This window comes from Podarcis melisellensis, assembly GCF_964234715.1.
Source record: "Podarcis melisellensis genome assembly, chromosome: 3".
Taxonomy (NCBI): Eukaryota; Metazoa; Chordata; class Lepidosauria; order Squamata; family Lacertidae; genus Podarcis; species Podarcis melisellensis.
Window position 1 is genome coordinate 63,892,921 of NC_138530.1, and position 22,540 is coordinate 63,915,460.

Consider the following 22,540-nt stretch of genomic DNA (forward strand, 5'->3'; position numbering starts at 1 on the left):
TTAAACATTCTGACCACAATCCAGAGGATGTTAGTCACATAGGTCACAAAACCTACATATTTCAATGGGAATAATAATAATAATAATAATAATAATAATAATAATAATAATAAAATAAAAATAAAAAAATGATGATAGCACAGTCCAGAAGATTAAAATGCTAAACATTCTACCAGAAGAATAAAGTTATCAATGACTAACTTCCCCTGGATTGCAGCCTTTTACATAAATTCTGCTTCTCGTCATTTACCAAAGATACAGACCTTTTCCCTACTTCTGCATTTAATGTCACTGTTATCTCTGTGTAAAATGTAGCAGGATGACAAAATAATAGGTTATTCTCCAAGAAGTGTAGAAAGATAAAGGTTAGAAAACTTTTTGACAGTTTGCCTATTTACATGAAGTGTTTTCTTTAGACATGTGGAAGAAGTAACATATGAGCCACTTGCCCAATTATTTAGCTGTGCTCACAACACAAAAATGTTAGCAACCTACCGTGAATTCAAAGTTTCTCCTATATTCACTAATATAGCAGAGGCGAGGGACTTTTGTCCCAGAAAAAGGTGCTGGAGCACAACTTATTTTCACCAGCACAGTGATGGTTGATGAGATGATTTCTGCTTTGCAGAGGGTTTGACTAGATGACCCTTTTGGGTCCCCCCCTCCAACTCTACAATTCTATGATTCTATCACTTGAATACCCACAGCCTGAGTTTTGTGATTTTCCAGAAGGGCAGCAGAAGGATAGTGTTAGTATCATTCAGAAGCCTTTATACTGAGCGCCAAACCAGGAGCAGTTTTGTTTGAATGTTTATCATATTCACGCATCACTCCTCTGGCTTGGAAAAGCTGCTTTATAAATGTTGATTTTTCCTGAAACAGCAGCCTTCCTGAAGCAGCAGCAACTGCAGTTAACCCTCTGATCCATGTTAATGGTCGATGGAAAGAAAGACTGGGCATCTTGAGATGTGGATACAATCTGGCCAACTGACCAGATCAGACAAGTAAAATACTCGCATGAAAATAACACAAAACATTAGTATTAAATAAGGTAAAAAACAATTCACAGTTCATAGAAATAGAAAGCCCAGTTCATATACCCATATATGTATGTGCATATATGTACGTGCACAAAAATATATCTATGATCTTAATTTAAAAACAACATTATACAGTACTATAGAATATCAACAGCTTGGATGTCCCCCAATAGCTTTTTTCTGCTGTGGCATTTTTATTTTTTATTTTTGCATTTTGTAGCCATCTCAGCAAAGCATAGCATGTCTATTTCAAAAGCTGCAACTACTTTAGAGTTAATACCAAAAAAAGAAAGAAAAGAAAATCTCAGTTCTATGTTACTGCTAGTTGAAGGTTCTAAAGTCTCCCTGTGGGCACCAACTGAGCTTCAGAAAGTTCTGAGAAAGGCAAACACAATTTCTTTCCAACTTTGAAAATGTTTCTATGTTTCATCTCCTACATTTTCTTCACGCACTGATCCACAGTAGCAGAGCTTTTCTGCAGCCTAACAACCTGTAATTCCATCTGTCTCACCAAGCAAATCTTGCCAGAGTTTCATAGCCACTGAGGCTCAAACTACATGTTAATCAGAGTTCTAAGACTCTCTCCCCCACCTCAGTTTTTCTTATGCTATATTAGGCTGGGGCGAGCTGTGTCTGAGCACACAGATGTGCTGAGAAAGGGTACTTAAACCTTTCAACGCTCCTGACATTTCCCAGCTAAAAATGACCCTCACCAAGATATTTGTTTCAAGTTATGGAAAAGATTTATCTGCATCTTCTTTCACATGCTCTCTCTCTCTCTCTCTCTCTCTCTCTCTCTCTCTCTCTCTCTCTCTCACACACACACACACACACACACACACACAGACACAGAGACACACACACACAAATCCTTTGAGCCTCAAGAACCATCTAATTTTCCCAACACCACTTGAATGCAGTTTTACATAACAACAGCAGTGTGAGACTCTACCTCACTGGGCAACCTTCAGGTACACAGACTTTAATTCCGGAGCTGCCAAAAATATCTCCAAAAGGGTATAATTTACTTCTGTATAAGAGCTATGATATGCTTTAACTTAAATTCAAATTTTAACATTGCATGAACCCATCTGTGGGATCCCTCTTTATTAGATGCACCTGAGGAAATGATTGTAGTTGTCTAGACAATGAGCAAAATATGGAGGCTGAGGTTTTCTTTTTATAATTCAGCGGAAGATAAGCAGGGTTTCCAGGCTCATCAAGAGAGACTAACCCAAAATGAATATATGTCCCAATCAAATTTTGGTGGTAGTGGGAGATGGTGCTAAATGTTTACGGAATGGATGGTTAAAGTTTTGGTTGTGTTTTCTTTAAGGTTTTTTTTCCTTCTTTTTTTTTTACTTGCATATATACAAGCTGGTCAACTTTCATTTTGCTTTCTTTTGTCCTTTTAAGAAGTAAGCCAAGCCAAGATTACATGGTCACAGAATACTGTTGCCATGAGGCAGCCTGTCTACCAAGATTTTCTTACCAAAACATCACTTGCTTTGGGGGCTGGTGTGGGTTGGCTTTCTTCTTAAGAGGGAGATGAAGAGGAAAAAGAAAGAAAGCCCTTACCACCTTGTAAAATGTAAATAAAAATACCCCACATCTAAAATCTTGGAGACTGTTGCCTCCCCTCAGAAAGTTACAGAAGTTCTGTCCCCCTTTCATCACCTTTGGGTTCAGGCTTTAGTTAGGATAGCTATGTGGGGGTATCCAAGTACAATGGCGTACACCCATGAATATTAGTTTTCTGGGGCAAGCCAAAGGCTATCACCCTTGCACTCTGCTTATGGTAGAGATTATTTTGCTGGCAGATTGCTGGCCTACAGAGACTTGATCCAATAAGACAAATCTTATGTTCCTGAACATAAACAGAAAACATATATGCCAGAAAGAGCCTGCATTGCACGGAGAGGCTGGGGAGTCAAGTGTCCCTCCTTACAGTTTGCTGAGAAAATAAACAATCTCTTGTGATTGACACTCCATTCTCACAGATTTCTGCACGTGTTCCATCACTAATTTGCTCTGCGCTGAACAGAAACTCTTAACTGCTTTTTATTTTTTAAAAAAATATACAGCTTGTACTTCTGATATAATTAATTTTTAAAAGGAAAAAAAAAGGAAAAGAAAACCCAACACAGCAAGATATAAACAGCTGTGTGAAGATGCTAGGCTAAGTGTTTGTTGCTGCAAGTGTGTGCGCAGCATGCGGCAAGGCTGTGTTAAGCACTGAGGAGCAGCTTGATTTGCTGCAGCAGGATCCATTGCCAAATGAACAGCCCCAGAGCAACAGCTGGAACAGATACAGACACAAATTGCTTTTTGCTTCGCCACCTGTTGCAAGCTGCACTTAACCCATGCAGAGCGCGAGGCATGCAAGTATTGCTTGAAATTTGACGGTTTGTTTTTTTTTTACCTGGATTTCATACTAGGATAAAAATGAACAGAGAAAGAGAGAGAGGAAAAAAACACAAATACAATTTTGTTTATTATTTGCAATTATAACATTTATAACAAACCAAATTCTTATAATGATACACATTGTTTAGTCTGCTTAAGATTCAGGCCACTTTCTTTAAAATATACACCCATGGCTTTTAACAAACCACCTAGTGCCCTTCTGTAAGACTTGCATGCTGGGAAGCAATTGACCCAGAAATCCTCAGAATGCTTCAAAAATTAGCCAACTGACCACCACCTTTCTCTGCAGCCCCACACAATGTCTGTAAATAGCAGACATTCTAACCAAGAAAGTCAAGTATGTTAGGCTGGAGGGGCTTCCACCCACCTTAAGCCCATCCCCTAATTCCTGGACTACCTTCTCTATAGAGGGGGAAGACACCTAGACCTGCTGGTGAAGGGAAGAGGACAGGGCACAGACAAGATCCCTCACTGAGGGTAAGGCATTAAGAACGGCTTGTTGCAAATCCAGCAGTAGCTGATGGGCTCTCCCACTTTTCAGGCCTGCAATATCAACTGGCAGTTTTGACCATCACTTGTGTGAGGCCACTGCACCCTAGGATCCTTTGGGAGAGAGCAAACATTGCCAGCAATCGCTGGGTCCTTCTGGATCGAAGGAGATAGCTAGTTGGGGAGGTCCATGGAAAATCTTCCATCATCTTTAAGTTGCACCCTCCTTCAATACAGTGGTACCTTGGGTTAAAAACACCTCAGGTTACAAACACTTCAGGTTACAGACTCCGCTAACCAGGAAGTAGGACCTCAGGTTAAGAATTTTACCTCAGGATGAGAACAGAAATCACGTGCCAGCAGCGGGAGGCCGCATTAGCTAAAGTGGTACCTCAGGTTAAGAATGGTTTCAGGTTAGAATGGACCTCTGGAATGAATTTAGCTCATAACCAGAGGTACCACTGTATCATTCTCCTTGATCAAAGGGCTGGATCACCTTTCCTATAAGGAAAAGCTGAAACATTTGGGAGTTTCGGAAAGAAGAGGAATAACTGGGACATAACACAGGTATGTAAAATGATGGAGAAAGAGTGGCTTGAGGGAAATTTTCTTCTCATAATACTAGAACTCAGGGCCACTCAACAAAATTGATTGGTAGAGTGTTCAGGGCTGATAAAAGTTATTCACACAATGCATAATTAACTTATGGAATTCAGTTGCACATTACGTGGTGGAGGCTGGTAGCTTAGATAGCGTTTAAAAAAGCATTTGTGGAAAATGGGTCTCTCAAAGGACATTAACCACAATATGGAACTTCCTTGTCCTACTTGTGAGTTTCCAGACGTGTCTGGATGGCCACTGGATACTTTGGTGACACAACTGTAATTTATGTGGCACAGCTCTTATGTTAGGGTTTCTACATGACACACAAAATAAGGTCATTTATGCTGAGCTGCAGCTCAATTCCTGATTTCTTAAAAATGACCTGTGACCTGAACAGCTAACAAGCAAATTTTAAAACAGCAATAACAGTGCAATAGTGGCTGTTTGGCTCTGTAGCAGCCCAGTAGCCTATCTCTCTGCCTATGCAATGACTTCATCATTGTTATTCTTTCATGGAAACTGAACTGATATAGGTGAATGGGTTTACCTGTGTTGCACAGTATCGGCACTTTGTACCAGAGATATTTTTTCCATTGCAAAAAAGTTTCTGTAAACTTTGATAAAGGTTCCAGAGTTTGTTTCAAAACAGAAAACACCGATTACACTCCAGCACCTCATCAACTCATTTAGCATTAACAAAGACAGGAAAGCATATGGAAAATACTTTATGCATAATAAAATTTACAGGAAGATTTTAAGCTGAGCAAGAAATTCTGTCTTGAGTTCATATGCGATTAAACAGAAAATGAAAACAGATACTAGGGCAGTGGGGATGGAGCTACATGTTGTGCCTCAACCACATTTCTTTAAACTTGGCTACTGCTTCATCTGTGCAAATTGAGCCTGGAATGATAGGGCCTGGAGCAGAGAAGTTATGGGCGGGAGCAGACACACTACCATTTTTTCCTACCAGCTGTTTCTCCACCAGTCCCCATATAATGCATTTTCGTATGTTATTTTCAGTAATATATGCACCTGTATGCACCTTTTGTCCTAGGTATAAGCATTTTTGTATGCATTAGTTGGCTGGAGAAGCCCCCTGCAAAATTCAGGTAAGTGTGAATTTCAGTGGTTGGCTGTGTTTTGGTTCGTGTATTGTTTCAGAACAGGGTATGTGGCATAAGTATCCTTTTTGTGTGCAATCCTTTCATGAATCCTTAAGAAAAGGTTTAGAGAACAATTGCTGTTCCTGAATTCCTTTAGTTGACTATGTGCTAAGTGCCATTACCTTAGGTTTCGTCTCAGTGTTGGCAATCCACCAAAATAGATGGGCTCGTCGGCTTTCAAGTTGAGGCCAAAGTGCTTCCCTGTAGCAATTGTTGTGATGATCTCTTCCTGGTTGGAGTCTATGTCTACAATTGATACATTAGCTGAGAAAATATAAGAGGAAAAATTAAATAGGGCTTTGAGCTACAGAAGAATTTTCAAATGTTTATAACTACTTCTTCCTTTCTTGAGCAAACACACTTGTCCATACCCTCTTTTCAATTAAGAGAGGAAAAAGTATGACCAGGTACATTCTGATTATACCAGTGATTGGTTTTTGAATAGCCTTTTCTAGCTGAATGGCACATAACTGCTTGCTAGGAGGAAGAAAAGAGAAACCACTAAGGGTGAAAAAGCAGAACACAGTTGAAGAACAACAACAAAAAGCAAGCATGGAAATTAAAAATGCAAAGGGGGGGAATGGATGTGGCAGACCCCCCAAAAAGTTCAGAATTATTAAAACAGACAGTTCATTGGGAGAGATTCCCCCCTGTACCCTCAACTATAGCCCCAAGCTTAATTATCCCTATTTTATCATGTTGACTGATTGGGAAAATATTTTTGAGAATGTACAAACTGGAATATCCATCAAAACCAAAAGAGCAATAAAATATGTAATACCACCAATGTGATCAGGATTTTATTCTAGTCACTTCGCTTAAATGGGTTGTGACCCTTCCACGACTGCAGAGTATTTATTTTGGCAGGGACAAAACTGCAAAAGTTTACCTTGGTGAACATACACAGAGAAGTTTCTGGATTTCAGGGTTCAGCAAGACAGCATGAATCAACTGGAGCCAAAGATTGTTTCAGCTCAGCTTTCTTATTTCAAAGAGAGATGTATGAAATTCTTATAGGCTTGATTAGACATCCTATAGATATTTTGCCTTTGGAAATATTCTCATTGCATTTTTATTTTAAGTTGAATTCGGCAGCAACGTTAGCAGTCATGTAAATTAAAGTTGCCTGTCATTTATGGGGAGTCTTTTTCTCCTTGCAGTACAAAGGGCTGTGACAATGTGCAAAAAGGGCCCATTGTGTATCGTAGACAGATATACTGTGCCATCAGTATTTTAACTCTCCACATTTTGAAAGCAATTTGATAGATTTAAGTTATGAAAGGCACCATGAAGTACAAAACCCAATTTACATTCTAACAAAAATAGTGTAGGTTTGTTTTATGAACTCTGAACAACATCAGGGCACTGCATGAAAAAAACATTTTTCACTCAGATGCATTTTAGAGTGTAATTTAGGTAGCTGTGAGGCAGAATTATGCCTGAAAAATTAAGCTACCATTTTCAAAAGAAAATCATAAGAGACCTGTTTGACACTGCAATCAGTCACAGCTAACCTGAGCCATCTGTAATTTAAAGCAAAAGAAGTTGCTAAATCACTTTCTTTTACAACTTTCTAAACCCAGCAATTTTGTACATCATCTTCTCCATGATTAGATAGTTAGCTGTGCTGGATAAGATAATTAGGACGTTTATGATGTTATCACTGCAGGAACTCACCTTGTTTTAGAATTCTTGACAAGGTGAATGATTTCCATTTCCCGTCATTGTGGTTCTGGTTGCCAACAACAGAAGCTGTTCCTGAACCGAGATCATAACTGACTTTAATACGCCCATCACTGAGCTCTATGCTCATGAAATCTTTCTGTTAATGAGAAGCATTAGAAACTTTATTTAGGATGCAGTCCTATGCCCAGTTTTTTGAAAGTAAGCCCCACTGACCTCAATGAGACTTACTTCTGAGTAAACATGTAGTCTGATGATTGCACTGTGAGATTTTGAAAGACAGCTGATTTTCTGATTAAAGTAATCTCAAATAGTGACTAGCCCCCCTTCCCAACAATATCTAAGATTGTTTTTCTGCCATTTCTTAATAGAGGTTTAGTTCAAAGAAGGCATCATAGGTGAAGTTAATTTGTTGCCGCCTCAGTTCCTAAGAAGGTAAATGAATAAAGTGGAAATATGTTGCTCTTTAATTTCCAACCAGGCAGTAAATTATTGTGAACGGCAAGGTGGAGTCGCTTGCATTCATCACTGCAACACAGATCTTGATAACATTAAAAAATGATCTGAAAAATAATAAATAACCTCCGACTCAAGTCTCCAAATTAATATTCTTCTTACAGGATTTTGTGGCAGAAAGAAAGAAAAAAGCTGAAAAAGACCAGTGTGCCTTCATACATGCTTGGTTAACTTAGGTGTCTCTTTGTATCACTGCCACAGCATTCCATGGACTGCTTGCCTGTTTTTGCAAACACTAGCACCCTCTGCGTATGTGTTGCTGGTAATGTCCACATTTGGTAAATATCAATATTCTGACAACCCCATAACAAGTAAATGCTAGTGATCACACCTTAAGTGACTGACTGCATTTGCCAGTGCATATTGGAGTTTCAGACATTCACAAATATCTCTAGAACTGTCAAAGTTCTCATTATATTTGCCAATAACTGACACATTTCAGACATGCAGTATAATCTATACAGAACTTCTTGCCATCTGTTTATTACAGCTGGTTCCATTTCTAAGGGAAGAACTAGGACAATGACAAGTTCGTTTGCAGTTAAAATACCTATAATTAGATTATCACCTAATGGATAGATCCCTATGGGACTGTTTCCTTTATCACCTGAGAACATGTTACAGTTCTCTATGGGAACTGGGAGGTCTGTGTAGACTTCATATATCTAATATCTAGCCACCCCTCTCTGTACTAACGTCTGATCGGCAGTGATTCTGAAGGAGTTTCACAGTTCTGTTGACAGCAGCAATGTTATGTGAAACTCTGATTATTTCAAATGAGGATGCAGGTGCACTGGCTATGCATTTCTATGCATGATCTGTTCTATACAGACATATTAATTAGGCAGCCCAGGCATGGGTTTAAGTCAGAGGTGAGAAATCCATGTCTCCCCAGACATTGTTGGATTCCAGTTCTCATCAGTCCAGCCAGCACAGGCAATGAACAGGGTTGATGGTAAATTGAAGTCCAGCAACACCTGGAGGGTCACAGGTTCTCTAACTCTGATGTTAGATATGTCTACATACACCCAGAAGATGAGAACATTTATACCATTTACTTGAGATTGAGATCTCAAGTAGCTTCCACAGTGCAGAGAAGGAGAAGTAGTTGAGGCACTAGAAGTGTACACTGACCTCCCAATCTCTGTAATGTTCTTGTAAAGTCTGTGCATGGTAATAGGTAAGGATCTACCAAGCCTGGGAACCTGTGGCCCTCCAGATGTTGTTGAACTCTAACGTCCATCAACCACTGCCAGCATGTCCAATGGACAGGGTTGATTGGAGTTGTAGTCTAGCAACATCTGGAGGACCACGGGTTTCCCCATCCTGCCCTATGCAAATCTATTAGTTTGCAGACATTGTACCTACACATGGAGAAGGATGTCTACTTAAAAATGTATGTCCCACTTTCCTTTCCTTTACACCCAAGGAAGCTAACAAAAAACCAGATACAAAAGTAATTGTTAACAAAAGCAAAAGCATTCTGGTGAAATGTTTTTGATACCATGTTATGCCTAACTCTAACAGATAACAGGTAAAACCCAATAGCCATTATTGAGGAGTCTTTTGCCATACAACTTATTATTATTATTATTTTTTACAAATTATAAATTGTAAGAATAATCATTGTAATGATCTGCACAGAGCTCCGTGCAAAGCATTATACAAGCTGCTCGGTTATGTTCTTGCAAATCACACAGATTGACTATAAATGGCCTCACAGAAGTCATTAAACCCAGTGTCTTCACTTAAGTGACATTCATCATGAGTGTAAAAGCATGAATGTTAATCTCTTTATAAGGAACTGTGTAATTCATAATGTTAATGAAAGAAGCCAAGAAACATTTAGGCAAGCTTTACCAAGTCTATTGTAGCAAGGTACATCAGAAGAGCAGTGGAAGAAAATGTCTTGAACTTGAACATGACCATGGAGATATTTGGGTTCCATCTTATTGGACGGCTCACCAAAGCATAACCTTCTCCATCAAACTGAACAGTTCCTTCACCATCTGCCACCTGTGGGCTGAGGAGGAAAGGGAAATTTTCAAAATCTAAATCTGAACTTCCAGAACTGCTTTACATAGAAGCAAGCATGGAAAAGCATTATCAGGGGCTGGCAACTATTTCACATAGACAAACCTTCTCAAAGCTGAAATGTTTTGTGCAGCTGCTGCAAGTAAAGAGCAGTGAAATCACCCCGGCATTCTGTAGAGATTAACTGCACATTTAAGTTCCCTGTGTGGAACTCAGTTGCGCAGTTGATCAAGCTGGGTCTCAGCCTGCTCCACAGCAGACACCACATATATAGGGCAGGTGGGCATTGCTTGGGGGAAAGAATCCCACAGGCCAAATTGGACCTGTGCTGGGTCAAATCTGGCCCACACGTCGGAGGTTCCCAATCCCCACTATGTGTTTTCAAATCAATACTTTATGAAGAAGAAAAGAAGAGGAAGGAATTAGTCCTGTGTTGTATGCAAACTCTACAATTATCTTGTTTAGCATGTTGACCAGTCAATCAGACATGGATTGGATATGCATGAGCAGACTTTCACGAGCTTGGTTCCTATGCCAAAAAATCAAATTAGGGTGGCTTCAAAATGTCATTTCCTGTATGAAAATGGCCATATGAACCAGCTGTAATATATTTAGAGGTGATATTTAGAGAACCTTAATAGGTTTAACTTTTTAAAAGATATATCTTTAGCTTCCGACATCCATGCCTCATTTATAGTTGATAAGCACAGATTTGTATCTATGAAGCATATGTGGTTATTCATTTCTGTCTAGTAATTGGCATTTGTTATACTGAAACTGTTGAAGAGAAGCATGAAAACACAGGGGATAATTTATTTAGGCAACTTGGTATTTAACAGAATTATGACTTTTTTTTGTTTAGGTAACCTGCACATCAATAGCAATAACATTGACAATATACAGCAAAATCTTACCTGACAGCACACCCTTTACACTCTCCTTCAATGTCTCTGAAATTCCATAGTCCTATTGGTTTGCTGTCTAAATAAGTCTCTCCCATACAGCCGGTGAAAGTAGTAACTCGTACAGCTTCAGATTTCTGGAAACAGAAAGCATCCAGACTGAGTTCTGAGCTCTTGGTTAATGGACAATGGTATTGTGAATACATGGCCACTGGTTTATTAGGCAGATAGCATTTGATTGTTCAAAAGTCCCCAAGTACTTTTTAGTCTTCAACTGATGTGGAAAAGTGGTTGAAATGGACCCAATCCTTTGTGTCCAGGAATGTACACTAATGCAAAAACAAGAAGTTTGCTAGTTTGCTGAATGAGGTCGGCTGTGTGGCTTCACATACTAGGATGCTAAACGGTGATGAAAGGAGGCGAGAGCAGGCTGATCTGCAGTCTTCCCCCAAAGCCATTCTAAGTGGATCTCACTATGGAGGCTGCTCTCCTTGTTGGTAAACTGTGGACTGGCCTCCTTCATCGCTTCATGGCTTCCCGGTCATTATAAAGTGTGCTCACAGTTGAAGTTGGAATATCAAACAGTCTCCTTTTGAACTCATTTAATAGTTGATGAAAGTCTGATATTTTGCTATACATCTGGTGGTTGTGAAAAACTTCATTGTTATAAATGAAGTTTCCATGAGATGAATCCTGGAGAATAACTGCTCATTACACCCTTTCCTTCCTACTGATAGTTGTCCGACTCAAACAAGCAGCTATGTTTTACCTGCTTGATTCAAGCCATGTGAAAGTTTCTCCAAGGGGAAAGCCATTTAGACAAGGAGTAGGGAACCTTTTCAGTCAAGGACCACATTCTCTCACTGACAACCTTGTAGGGGCCATATGCCAGTGATGTGCAGGGCCAGGGGGGAAAGTGGGTGGAACAAGTTTGATTCTTAACATTGTACAGTAGGCCACATTCCATCCATACAAAAAAATAGAGGTTTCTGCACACACCTCTCCATCCTCCGTACAGGCAATCCAAAGGCATTATCATCATTCAAGAACACACCCCTGCCAGGCCAAAACACATGAGAAGGCCGTGGATCAGGGCTGTGAGGGGTGTGGCCTGGTGAGAATCCCAAGGGCCAGATAGAGGGGCCAGGGAGGTAGCACTCAGTCTCTGTGCCTGAGATTCTCTACTACTTCTAATCTCAGAGAATCCCAAAGCTCTTCCATACTATATGAGCAGATCCGTTAGGTGATTTCTGCAAAGATAATGCTGCCAGTAGCAGATGATGTGGTTGGCTGGTGCTTCTCATTTCACTTCTGGCTGGTTCTGCTGTTGCTGTTTACCAGGAGGTAGATGGGGAGAGGGGGTGGCATGGTTAGCAAGGTGCAAATACTCTGGCAGAGCCAACCTAGAATTCTGACCAGTGCCTCTGCATTGCGCCGATCTTACCACTACCTTTTCCTTCTCCCTCTCCTTCCTGGTAAGCAGCAGCAACACAATTGACCAGCGGTCAGGTGAGTGGTGTGGTCCCATCACACCATCTGGTGAATGCTGCCTTAGAATGTCCGAAAGAGAAGCTGGGAACTTAACTAGGATTCACTGTTTAGCAGTCAGAGTAGACTCTTGACAAAGTTAAATTAATAAGTTGGGAGTGATTTATTACTATTATTATAATTATTATTCACAAGCCAGAAATATTAACATTTAAATTCCCCCCAAAATACTTGGCTAAGGTCATACGGACTGCTTTTAGAGTATGTGTTCCAAGAGGAACTTGTCCTTTTCTAAAGTATCCAATCTTCTTTTATGTTTCACTTCATCAATGTGAGCTAGTTTCAATTCCAGATATTTAGCAATCTAAGACACACAAGCACCTGCTACTTTTCATGAAGCAATTATGATTATTAAAAATATTAATGTGTGAGCATATGGAGAAGAGCAACTTGACTTTCAAAGTGAGGCATGACTTGAAAGTGTAACAACATGGGCGATCTGTTCCAAGGTCATTGTGAATATTTTAATTGGCACATTTGAGAACTTCATGATGAGTAGGCACTGCATTCTACTGGAGTAAAACTGAAAAAGCACATTGGAAAGGGGGGGGAACGAGTCGAAAGAGGGAAGAAAAATAGATTAAAATAAAATAAAATCCTAAAACGGGGAAATGGCAAGTACCATCTTACTATGGTTGCCAGAACTCCACTGTATCTTTTGGGAGTTGGGCAGCTTCTTCTGCCCATTTGTCTCATGGACTATTTTTCTTTTAGGTGTAATGAACATTAACTCCAGGTGTGCCACACAGCAGATGACAGGACAGGGGGGCAATGAGAGACAGAAGCCAGGGCTGCCTCATCTCCGTTTGCATCAGGAAACTTAAAGGTACAGTGAAGATTTTTGTTTAAGAAGGTTTTTCCTTGAAGTAGAACCCCATAATTGTGGAAGTTCAATTTTATAACTGTTTTTGCATCAATGGCTTTATTCTGTGAGACAGTTTATAAATTTATTTATTAAAATAAACAATAAAATAAAATGTTGCACACAAAAATTATACAATTTGCTAGATCAGGCACAGAAATAACTCTAACTTTGCTAGAATGTAGTTCAGACACAGAAATAAGTAATTCTTTAAAGTTTTTTCCCCCCCAGACTGATTGACAGTATCTTGATCGCTCTACATTGTCATTGTTTTTCAGTCTGACTGACAGACTGGATGCAGAGCTGCTTGGGAGATACCTGCATAGCCTGTCAAACATCTTTCCAAACTTGTCATTCCAGCCGAGTGCTTGTGCAAAGCATCCAACATCACCCACTTATAATCTTAGATTTCACTTCAGAGCCGACTGCCAGGATATAGGTGCGTGAGTGTGTGCAAGCTCTGACCTTATGCCATATGAACCCATAATGAATGGAAAATGTGCTTGCATTGCCTCTTCGTGCCATATCCCCCAATATAAAAGGAATCTGAAAGCTAATACTGAAATCCTTCACTCAGTTATAAGCACTTTAGTCCCAGATTTAATGGAATAGTGATTGTGACCCCTTTTAAAACACTGCAGGCCTTTTGTGTTCTATAAAACTATATCCAGTGTTCTTCAGTAATGCCGGAAAAGGATTTGATATTGATCTGGATTGCTAGAAAGCATTACATAGAGCAACGTGCCCCATCAATATCGTCACCTTTATATTGATAAAATATATAGACTGTCACCTATTTCCACAACCACCCTTCTGCAAATGATCTGAAACACCCAGAATGCTTACTGGATTAGGCAATTGCAGCATACTGCAGATAGAGACCAACAACTCATGGTGCAATCCCATGCATATCAACATGGAAGTAAGATCTAGTAGATGCAGCAGGACTCATTTCTGAGTAGGCATGCATTGGATGCAATGATAAATAAGAACAGTGTTAATAATGCACCACCTGATGCCTCAAATATAAATAGCCTGATTCCGAGCTCTTCTTTGCAGCCTGATAAGAGCTACTGAACATGGAAAGGTGCTTTATTCATTTGACTAAGATTGCCATCTTTGCTCCATCTAAAAGAAAGTAAATCAAAGGATGGTAACATGATTAAATTGGACTAGTGAAGTAACAACCCATTACCTTTATTTTGCCAGTTAGGCCTCCAACAAACAGCATGGCATTTGCATCCACATCCAGAATTGTGTAACCAGGTGGAGAAATTGCACTGAAAATGCTTGGTACAATGGTGGCTTTAGGACCTTCCAATGCCTGTATGGAAACGGTGCCATTTCTTCCAGTCCTTCATGAGGGAAAAAAAAGGAGATATGGGGAACCATTGATCAATGAATTCATAGGTTCATTAAAAGTCCTGAGTCAGTAAAGAAATTTACACATACAATAGAACATTTTTTGAATTTCTATACACAACTTTTAGCCTATAAGGAGACATTGTGGGTCACAGCAGAGCTGACTAGCTGTTGATCTCATGAAGGAGATCTGCCAGTGGGCCACTCTTTATTGATAAGGCCTCATCACAGCTGCCTGACTAAAGGTGTCCTTGGAAATAGTTCATTATTGGGTGAAGTCATGAATGGTGCTGCCTTCACAAACAAACAAACAAACATTCCAAATGGCCACAACAGTATTTGGGGACTAGTGATGCCAGACCCTCACACAATCTCACTGCTGCTTCCAGAAAGCCACCCCCCATCTTATGCATATGGAAGGGAAGGTTCCTTAGCAATAAACATTAAGTCCACTACTTATTGTGAACTATTGTGTCTGTAAAACCCCAAACAAATCTCTGCTGTTTTAAAAGGAAGTAACCAGAATAAAGATATATCTCAGGTTTATTCAAATGGAACAAATGAAAGATTAAGCTCTCAATTAAAAACTTTTATTAAAAACTGAAAAGCTTCCATTGATTTTTAAGAAAATGAAACACAACAATCCTTTAATGCATTAATTTATTCCACAGAGATTGATTATTTCATGCATCAATTATATCCTTCCATTTATAGAGAAGAAATATTTATCAAAGTTTTTCTTTCTCTGCAAGTGCCAGGCCTTTAAATTCCAATTCATTTTGCTTCAACATGCTGATAATCTGAACAAGATATGCATGGCATTCCCTGGTGAATATTATCTAGAAAATAACATAAATTGCACTGTCATGCAAATTACTGGCAAAAGCGTTAAACTATTCTAATGGTGCCTACTGTATAATTAGACTGTAAAATGAAATGTATTACTAAACATATAATTACAATGTCGTATAACATACTTAACGAATCATGAATAACCATTAGTATATTTCATAGAGGTGGCTAGTTAATTGGTACAGACATCTAACTAGTACTGTGAATGGAATTCCTGTCTGCTGTAACTTCTAAGAATAATAAAAATGCCCCCATAAAACTTGGGTTCCACACTTTTGTTTCAGAATTACTCTATCAGGGTATGATATTCAAAGAAAATAAGGTCAGAATTATATACTATATATGCTGCAATCACTGCATTATATAATCTTCTGTGATAGATTAAGTATGTCCCATCATGTTCATGCCCACTGCTGGCACAATCTTTTGGGGGAGAAGGGCCAGAAAGATGTATGGGAGGGTAAGGTTCAAAGCCCTGATCTTGGATGTGGTCATGGTTAAACTGCATAAAAACTTGTGCATTCTTAAGAGTCTTAGTTGGGTTTGCATTACATTTTATAATAACGATGCTCCTGACAAAGAATGCATATGGCATGAACCATTACACAAGACAACAGTATCTAGACATTATAAAAGCCAAGGCAATGTTGATTCATGTATCAACAGAAAGTTACTGGCCATCAATTCAGAAAAAAACCTACCTAAATAATTTAGTACTTTTTAACCCACAGGAAGTGATAAACTATGGCCGAAGCCCTCGGGAAAGAAGAAGTTGTGGTAGTAGTACCACTGATGGTAGTACCACTGCTGAAAACGTCCTGCTTCTAACCAGGAAAGATTTAACCTCAGGAGCAAATGAAATTGAAGCATGGCATCTTCACTTTATATCCTAATACAAAGTGTGTGTGTGTTTGTGATGAGACTTGTATGGAAAAAGCGAGTACTTGCCTTGATGCTTCAATTCGGTACCAAAATCCGTCGTCAATTGTCAGATCTGGATATTCAACCCGTCCAACACCGGATCCCACATCCCACAGGAAATCCACTTTGCCTTTACGCATTTCGATGGCCAAAAAGTCAGTCTACAAAAAAGACATTTCATTAAAAAAAAAATTCAACATAATTGGAGAAATAATAGCACAGCTACTTGAGAGCAGAGACAGTAACAAAAAGGCAAGGCAAGTAAGAGAATTAGTAAAATAATGAAAATAAGAAAGTTGTGAGTGGAGGACGATGAGCCACCATCACTTGAGGTGGAATAATCTTTCAAAATCCTTAATTTTCCTTTTGGAGATTTACTTCTTATCACAATTTACACATCATTTTTGTGAATTACTCTAATTATAGCATAAACATGTATTTTTCCTTTTCATGGGCTTATCTCAAATATTGGCTTATTTGAACATATAGCGAAAATAATAGCTACAACCTATCAGTGCAGATATAACTCAGGACTAAGCATGTTCTACATTGATAGTAAATATTATTATAATATAATAGCAATATACTAATATAACAGTAAATACTAATATATTTTATGCTGTTAGCCACTCTGAACCCAGCTCCGGCTGGGGAGGGTGGGATATAAATAATTTTATTTTTTATTATTATTATTATTATTATTATTATTATACTAATATAACAGTAATTACTATTGACGAGATGCAAATTAGTGCATTTGTACAGAAAAAGGCCAGTAAAGCATCTGATAAATAAACATTCAAATGATGTTTCCCTTTCTTTTTTTGGGTGTCTTATTTTGTTTCCTTGTGCCATGCTTTTTTATATTCATTACAGCAGAGGCCTCAAAAACTGTGTCCTGGGCCTCTCTGGACCTCTGTGGGGGCCTGATTATCTGTTACAATGCAGGCCATGATGATTTCCTATGAAAAAGGGGCTGGGCGGGTCATCTAAAGTGCTGCATGCAGCAGGGGATTGCTGGATCCTTTCCTTCTTATATTTCCTTCCCAGTCCAGTCTTTCACCAGCCATCTTTTTCCTGGCCAATAGAAAAAATAATAATTGCAAGATAACTTTAATCTTTTGATTCAGCTTTTATAACCTTAGGCTGCATAAGTCTTATGCACACTTATCTGGGAGTAAATCCCAGTAGGGAACTCGGTAGGAATTGCTTTTGAGTAGATATGTATAGAATTGCATTCTTAAGGTTGTTTTCATCAAGCGGCTTACTTTTTCTTGGGTGATGGGTGAGATGTGGAGGCTGGTGCAGTGCAAATGAACCAGCAGAGACCATCTGATCCTCCTGCAGGTGAATTTGCATCACAGTGACCTCACTGCCTTGGCTCCTCCCACTTCCCATAAGCAATAATCAGAAAATAGTGACTGAGCCCTACACAGTGAGCTTTTTCTGGTACAATCCCAACGTACAACAACCAGCTGTGTAATTTATAAATCCGTTTCACATGGTTAAAAGACAGTCCTTTTGATCTTTGCTTTACGGCGAATTACAATTATTTAGTTAACCTTAGTTTCCCTGCCCTTCCACTGTGCCTTTATTTACATTGACATTTGCTACAGGTGTACAGATCGGATTAAAATTTCCCCAAAGGAAAACGAATGCAGACTTACAAATCTGTTACTTCCAAGGTAAAAAAGCAGATTGTCGGCCACTGTTGTCTTTACATTGAGAATGACAGTGTTGTAGCTTCCTTTCTTTATCTCTGGTTTGTATGTACGAATGCAGTTGCCTCCAGAAGCCACAGATACTTTAATCTTCAATGGAAACAGAAGAAAGAAAAGTTGGGAGGGGGGGGGGAATCAGGAGAGAGAACTCAGGTTATACAGCTCATTACCGCCAGTGTAACAGTTAGGTATCCACAAATACATGCAGCGGACTCATTTTCGTCACTTTTCAATCATATGCTCCCTTGAAGTTTAAACTGATGGAATAAATTGCAATCTACTTCCTAAAAACTGGGTTTGGATTACAGGTCATGTACTGGCAATTATTTTGCAGTAAGAATTAACTAGGATATGTGACCATGAACAAGGGTCATGGGTTGAATATATTCAGAAATGGTTGCTAATGAACCCACAAGGGTAACAATGAATACAGCCTATGTGGGATGTGTGGTCTATAGGCTGCCTTATTTTGAATGCATTCTTCTCTCCTGTGTTCTGTTTGCATTACGGAAGACTTTCATGTATTTTAGTTCTACTGTCAGTTGCTAGTTCCATCTCAGAGGATCTCTTGCAGCTCTTAAAACTAATTATCTAATATTCATTAAGAGTTCACTTGGTGCTTACAATATTATTGCCATGGCATTTATGTGAGTATAATAAAAGACTCAATAAAGTCCTGGACCATTTGCTTTACTGAGCTTATGGAATCTAGTTACCAAAACAAATAAGAATGTAAACAATTCTATTTTGTTTTTCAAGTTTATGAAATAGAAATACATTTTGGCGATGGCACAAATTAGTATCATATCCATATTTGTGGAAAATTAGGCAAGTGTGTTTTCCTTACCCGTTTCAATTTTTTTTAAAAAAACCCCTGGTGATTATGGAATTGTGAAAACAGCTGCCATTTTTCCTGTGTGTCCTCTTCTCAACTTTAATATGACTATGTGGCTGTGTAACTGTGTACATGAGGGATGGAGAACCTGGCTCAGATGTTGTTGGGACTCAAAATCCCATCAGCCAAAACCAGCATAGCTAATGGTCAGACATGATGGGAGCTGTATTTCAGCAACATCAGGAGGGCCATATGATGAGAGTGTATAAACAAGCCTCCTTTTGTAGCATGTGTGAACTAGCTACATGATTCTATATTAGGTACAAAAAAGAACTAAGAAATCAAGGAGATGTCCAATGTGGGACCATTTAGGTAAAAATGTAATATATTATATTGCTTTATTTGTTTTTTACATTGAGGTTAAGTCTCTTTCATTCTGGGCAGTGTTGTATGGATTTGCCAGAGCCTCACATACCTAGATGAATAATAATTGAGCCATATTTTAGATAGTAATGAGATTTTTAAAGATGTTGTAGGTGTCACACATAGTTGTATTCAAAATTCACTAGATGATGTGTTTTAAAACTTTTGGCATGACTAAAATGCCACTGACATTGAATTGCTAAACCACCACATCATTTTGGGCTTTCCAACCACACAGTGAGGAATAGTTGGAATGCCTCCTCAGAGAAATGATAAACGTAATGAAAATAGCTTTAAAACCTAGGCATGAAAATTATTTCAAGAGGTGGAAGAAATAATCGGTTGCCTCGCCTCTATTTGCATGAAGAATCATTTATATATAGAAGGTGCTGTTTTATCAGCATTATACTACATACATTTATTTTTGTATTTCTCCTGCAGGCAGCATGATGCTTTGACTTGAATTAAACAGGAGCTGGCTAAACATTCATCTCTAAGGATTTTCTTTACAGATTCTTGTGGGTCATATGGCAAATAAGTTTAGCGTTACCAGCTGATCCCAGAGTTTAAAATGTAATTACACTGGGAAGACAGATTCGGGACTCAGTAATGAGGCTAGAAAATGATGCTCTTAACCCGAGGACACAAGGTGAAGAAAATCAGGAAAATGGGAAAGCAACCCAATTTAATATTCTTGGTGGTTCTGCAAAGATGCTGTCAGGTTCCATATATAGCAGCAATGCCTGCTGATAAGAAAATTTCTACGTCTTGCCGTAATGGGGCCTTTTTGTTTTGTTAGGATGATTAATGGAAACACTTGAGCAATATATTCATCATACAGCATTATTATAATACATGATTTTATTGATTAGTATTTGTCATTAAATATAAACTGACATATCATTTCCAACTTTGCTCACTGTTCATGCTCAATGCACTGATCAAGTGTGAATTCAAAAGTTATAATATGCTTGCTGCACATCAACAGATACTCTCGGGATGATGACCGTAATCCCAGCACCTCTGCACAACAAGCACACAGAGGTCTGTGTGAACAAGGCCTAAACCACTCCATTACTGGAAAAAGGTCCATCCATCTAATGGGGAATGTTTGGTCTCGATGTCCATCTGTAATTTTGTAGGATCCCATTATGGACGATCGATACAGATACTGTAAAACTTAAGGGCTTGATTCAACAGAGCAGCTAACAGGAACAAATGCTGAGAGTTCTGCTAGTACAAGGGGACTTGACTCTCTCATCTACTCACAGGCCCTCATGCCCCCATGTCGCCTCTGGAGCATCCAAATTACACCCCAGAACAGCATGTGGAAAGGGGAGCTTGCACTGATGGAACAATCTCCTTAATGCAATGTTGAATTCCACCCTTAAAGTTGCAGACTCCTTCCAAGACCAAGTGAACATTTACTGGTTATGTCATGGTAATTGCCTCCCCTACTTGGGCATGAGGAAACCTCTTTTATTACTACAATGTAGGGTTGGGCAAGTGCAACCAGATAGGAGGGTCTGCTGTCAATTCAGATTTAAACCACTCCACTCCTCCTGCAGCTAGAGGGATGCTAGTGGGTTACACAAACATTATGTGTGGTTCCTTCATTCCTGTTTTACCAATATGACTAGGAAATGGATCCTACATTGCTAACCCTTAGATTACCAATTCTCAAGCAAGCTAAAGCACAACATGAGTCCACCCAGTTTTTGTGAGCTTTGTTACCAGCATCGTTATTTTCAGCCCTCCTTATCCCTTCTGAGATCTCTGTATGAATGAAATAAGATAGTTAAAGAAATAGAATAAGCTATTAGAAAGGCTTACGGAATTGGCTTGCTTCCTGGCTTGATTTATCAGTTCTTTAATCTGAGAGATGTTTTTCCCTAGGTTATCTTGAAGTTGTTTGATTGGTTTGAGTTTATCCATCAGTCGATCTGCTTCCTCTTCCAGGTTTTTAACAGTGTCTTCTGCATCAGCAACTTCATGTAAAAAACACACAACCAGAAACAGTGTGAGAAATCGGTTACAAACACCATGAGTTTGAGAACACTCTGGGCCAGTTTGAATATAACAATCCTATTTTATATAAACTGTGGATATATTTGATTTTTTATTTTTATTTTAAAAAATCTTTACTTTTATTGGGGATGGGACTTGTTTGTTATAAACTGTGGATGATTAATCCAGGAATGAGTGTTGTGCATATACACACACCCTTCATGTGCCAGCCAAGGTCTGTATCATGATTGTTTTAAACAAACTTATTTCATCCTATGTGTAATTGGAAATTGTGGCTTAATCTTAGACTCCTGGTGTGGTTTTGTCACTTGCAGTCCATGATTAACCCATAGTTTCTCAATTCAGAAGCAATGTAAAGTAGCTACAATGAAGGTGTGCATGCTAATTTTCAGATAAATAAATCATGCTTTATTCATTTGGGATTTAAGTGTTTGAAAAGCCCAGAAAAATATATAACCTGATAACATTTTTTAAAAAGATGCCAAATAATTGCAACAATAATTTTAGAGCTTGATTGGCAAAATAGGTGCAAAGGAGAAATATTCAAAAGAGTGCTTTGGGTCTGAAGTTACAGGGTTGCTTTTTGTGTGTGTGTGTGTGTGTGTGTGTGTGTGTGTGTTTTAGGTTAACTGAGATCCTGTAGCATGGAAAAGTTAGAGCTTAGAGGTCACAGTATGGACAGCTCAGGGTTCCAGAGTTTGCCTTTAGTCTTGATTTAATGGAAGCATTTTGTACTAAAATGGTAGCTCATTAGTTTTCATTAGTTAGGAAACAAATTAGCACTCATTAGTTACATAGTCATAAATTAGAAGAAGAAAATAATTGTCTAACAACAAATATGAGGACCCATGTCTCAGGACTTTTCATATTTGTTAAATCTGGTAAAGGCTGGTAGCCCACACTTGTTTTTTTCACTAGCTCTTAATATTATAAAGTGTAAACCACATGACCACCCCCAGTCACTCAGGATTCCAGCTAACAAGGAAGCGTAGAGATCTGCAAGCATAGGCTTTCCTGCTTAGATGCCCATATTGCATGGGGAGTGAGACCAATAGTCTTTTCTACGTGCTGAACCCTCTTCGTGTGTTTAATGTGTAAAGGGATTTTTTGTTTGTTTTGTTTTGTATT

At 38.8% G+C, this 22,540-nt stretch overlaps 1 protein-coding gene and 1 long non-coding RNA gene across 9 annotated transcripts in view; one reads left to right on the top strand and one right to left on the bottom strand.

Moving 5' to 3' along the window:
• Nucleotides 1-22,540, top strand: part of LOC309367685 — a 77,490-nt gene that overhangs the window by 38,538 nt on the left and 16,412 nt on the right. The window contains exons 2-3 of one of the 2 annotated variants that reach the window (XR_014167279.1): nt 13,123-13,234; nt 16,216-16,392. This is a non-coding gene — a long non-coding RNA (uncharacterized lncRNA). Of the gene's footprint in view, nt 1-13,122; nt 13,235-16,215; nt 16,393-22,540 lie in introns of those variants that run through there. The other variant, XR_014167278.1, reaches the window with a different exon arrangement.
• Nucleotides 1-22,540, bottom strand: part of LAMA2 (laminin subunit alpha 2) — a 360,258-nt gene that overhangs the window by 29,747 nt on the left and 307,971 nt on the right. For 4 of the 7 annotated variants that reach the window (XM_081907017.1, XM_081907019.1, XM_081907018.1 and 1 more), the window contains 9 exons: nt 21,218-21,372; nt 18,073-18,216; nt 16,433-16,566; nt 14,466-14,625; nt 10,873-10,997; nt 9,785-9,947; nt 7,403-7,547; nt 5,848-5,989; nt 3,463-3,474 (listed from right to left, as the gene is read on the bottom strand). In XM_081907017.1, coding sequence (XP_081763143.1) covers nt 3,463-3,474; nt 5,848-5,989; nt 7,403-7,547; nt 9,785-9,947; nt 10,873-10,997; nt 14,466-14,625; nt 16,433-16,566; nt 18,073-18,216; nt 21,218-21,372 — 1,180 coding nt within the window. The remainder of the gene's footprint in view (nt 1-3,462; nt 3,475-5,847; nt 5,990-7,402; nt 7,548-9,784; nt 9,948-10,872; nt 10,998-14,465; nt 14,626-16,432; nt 16,567-18,072; nt 18,217-21,217; nt 21,373-22,540) is intronic. The other 3 variants (XM_081907021.1, XM_081907020.1, XM_081907016.1) reach the window with 1 other exon arrangement.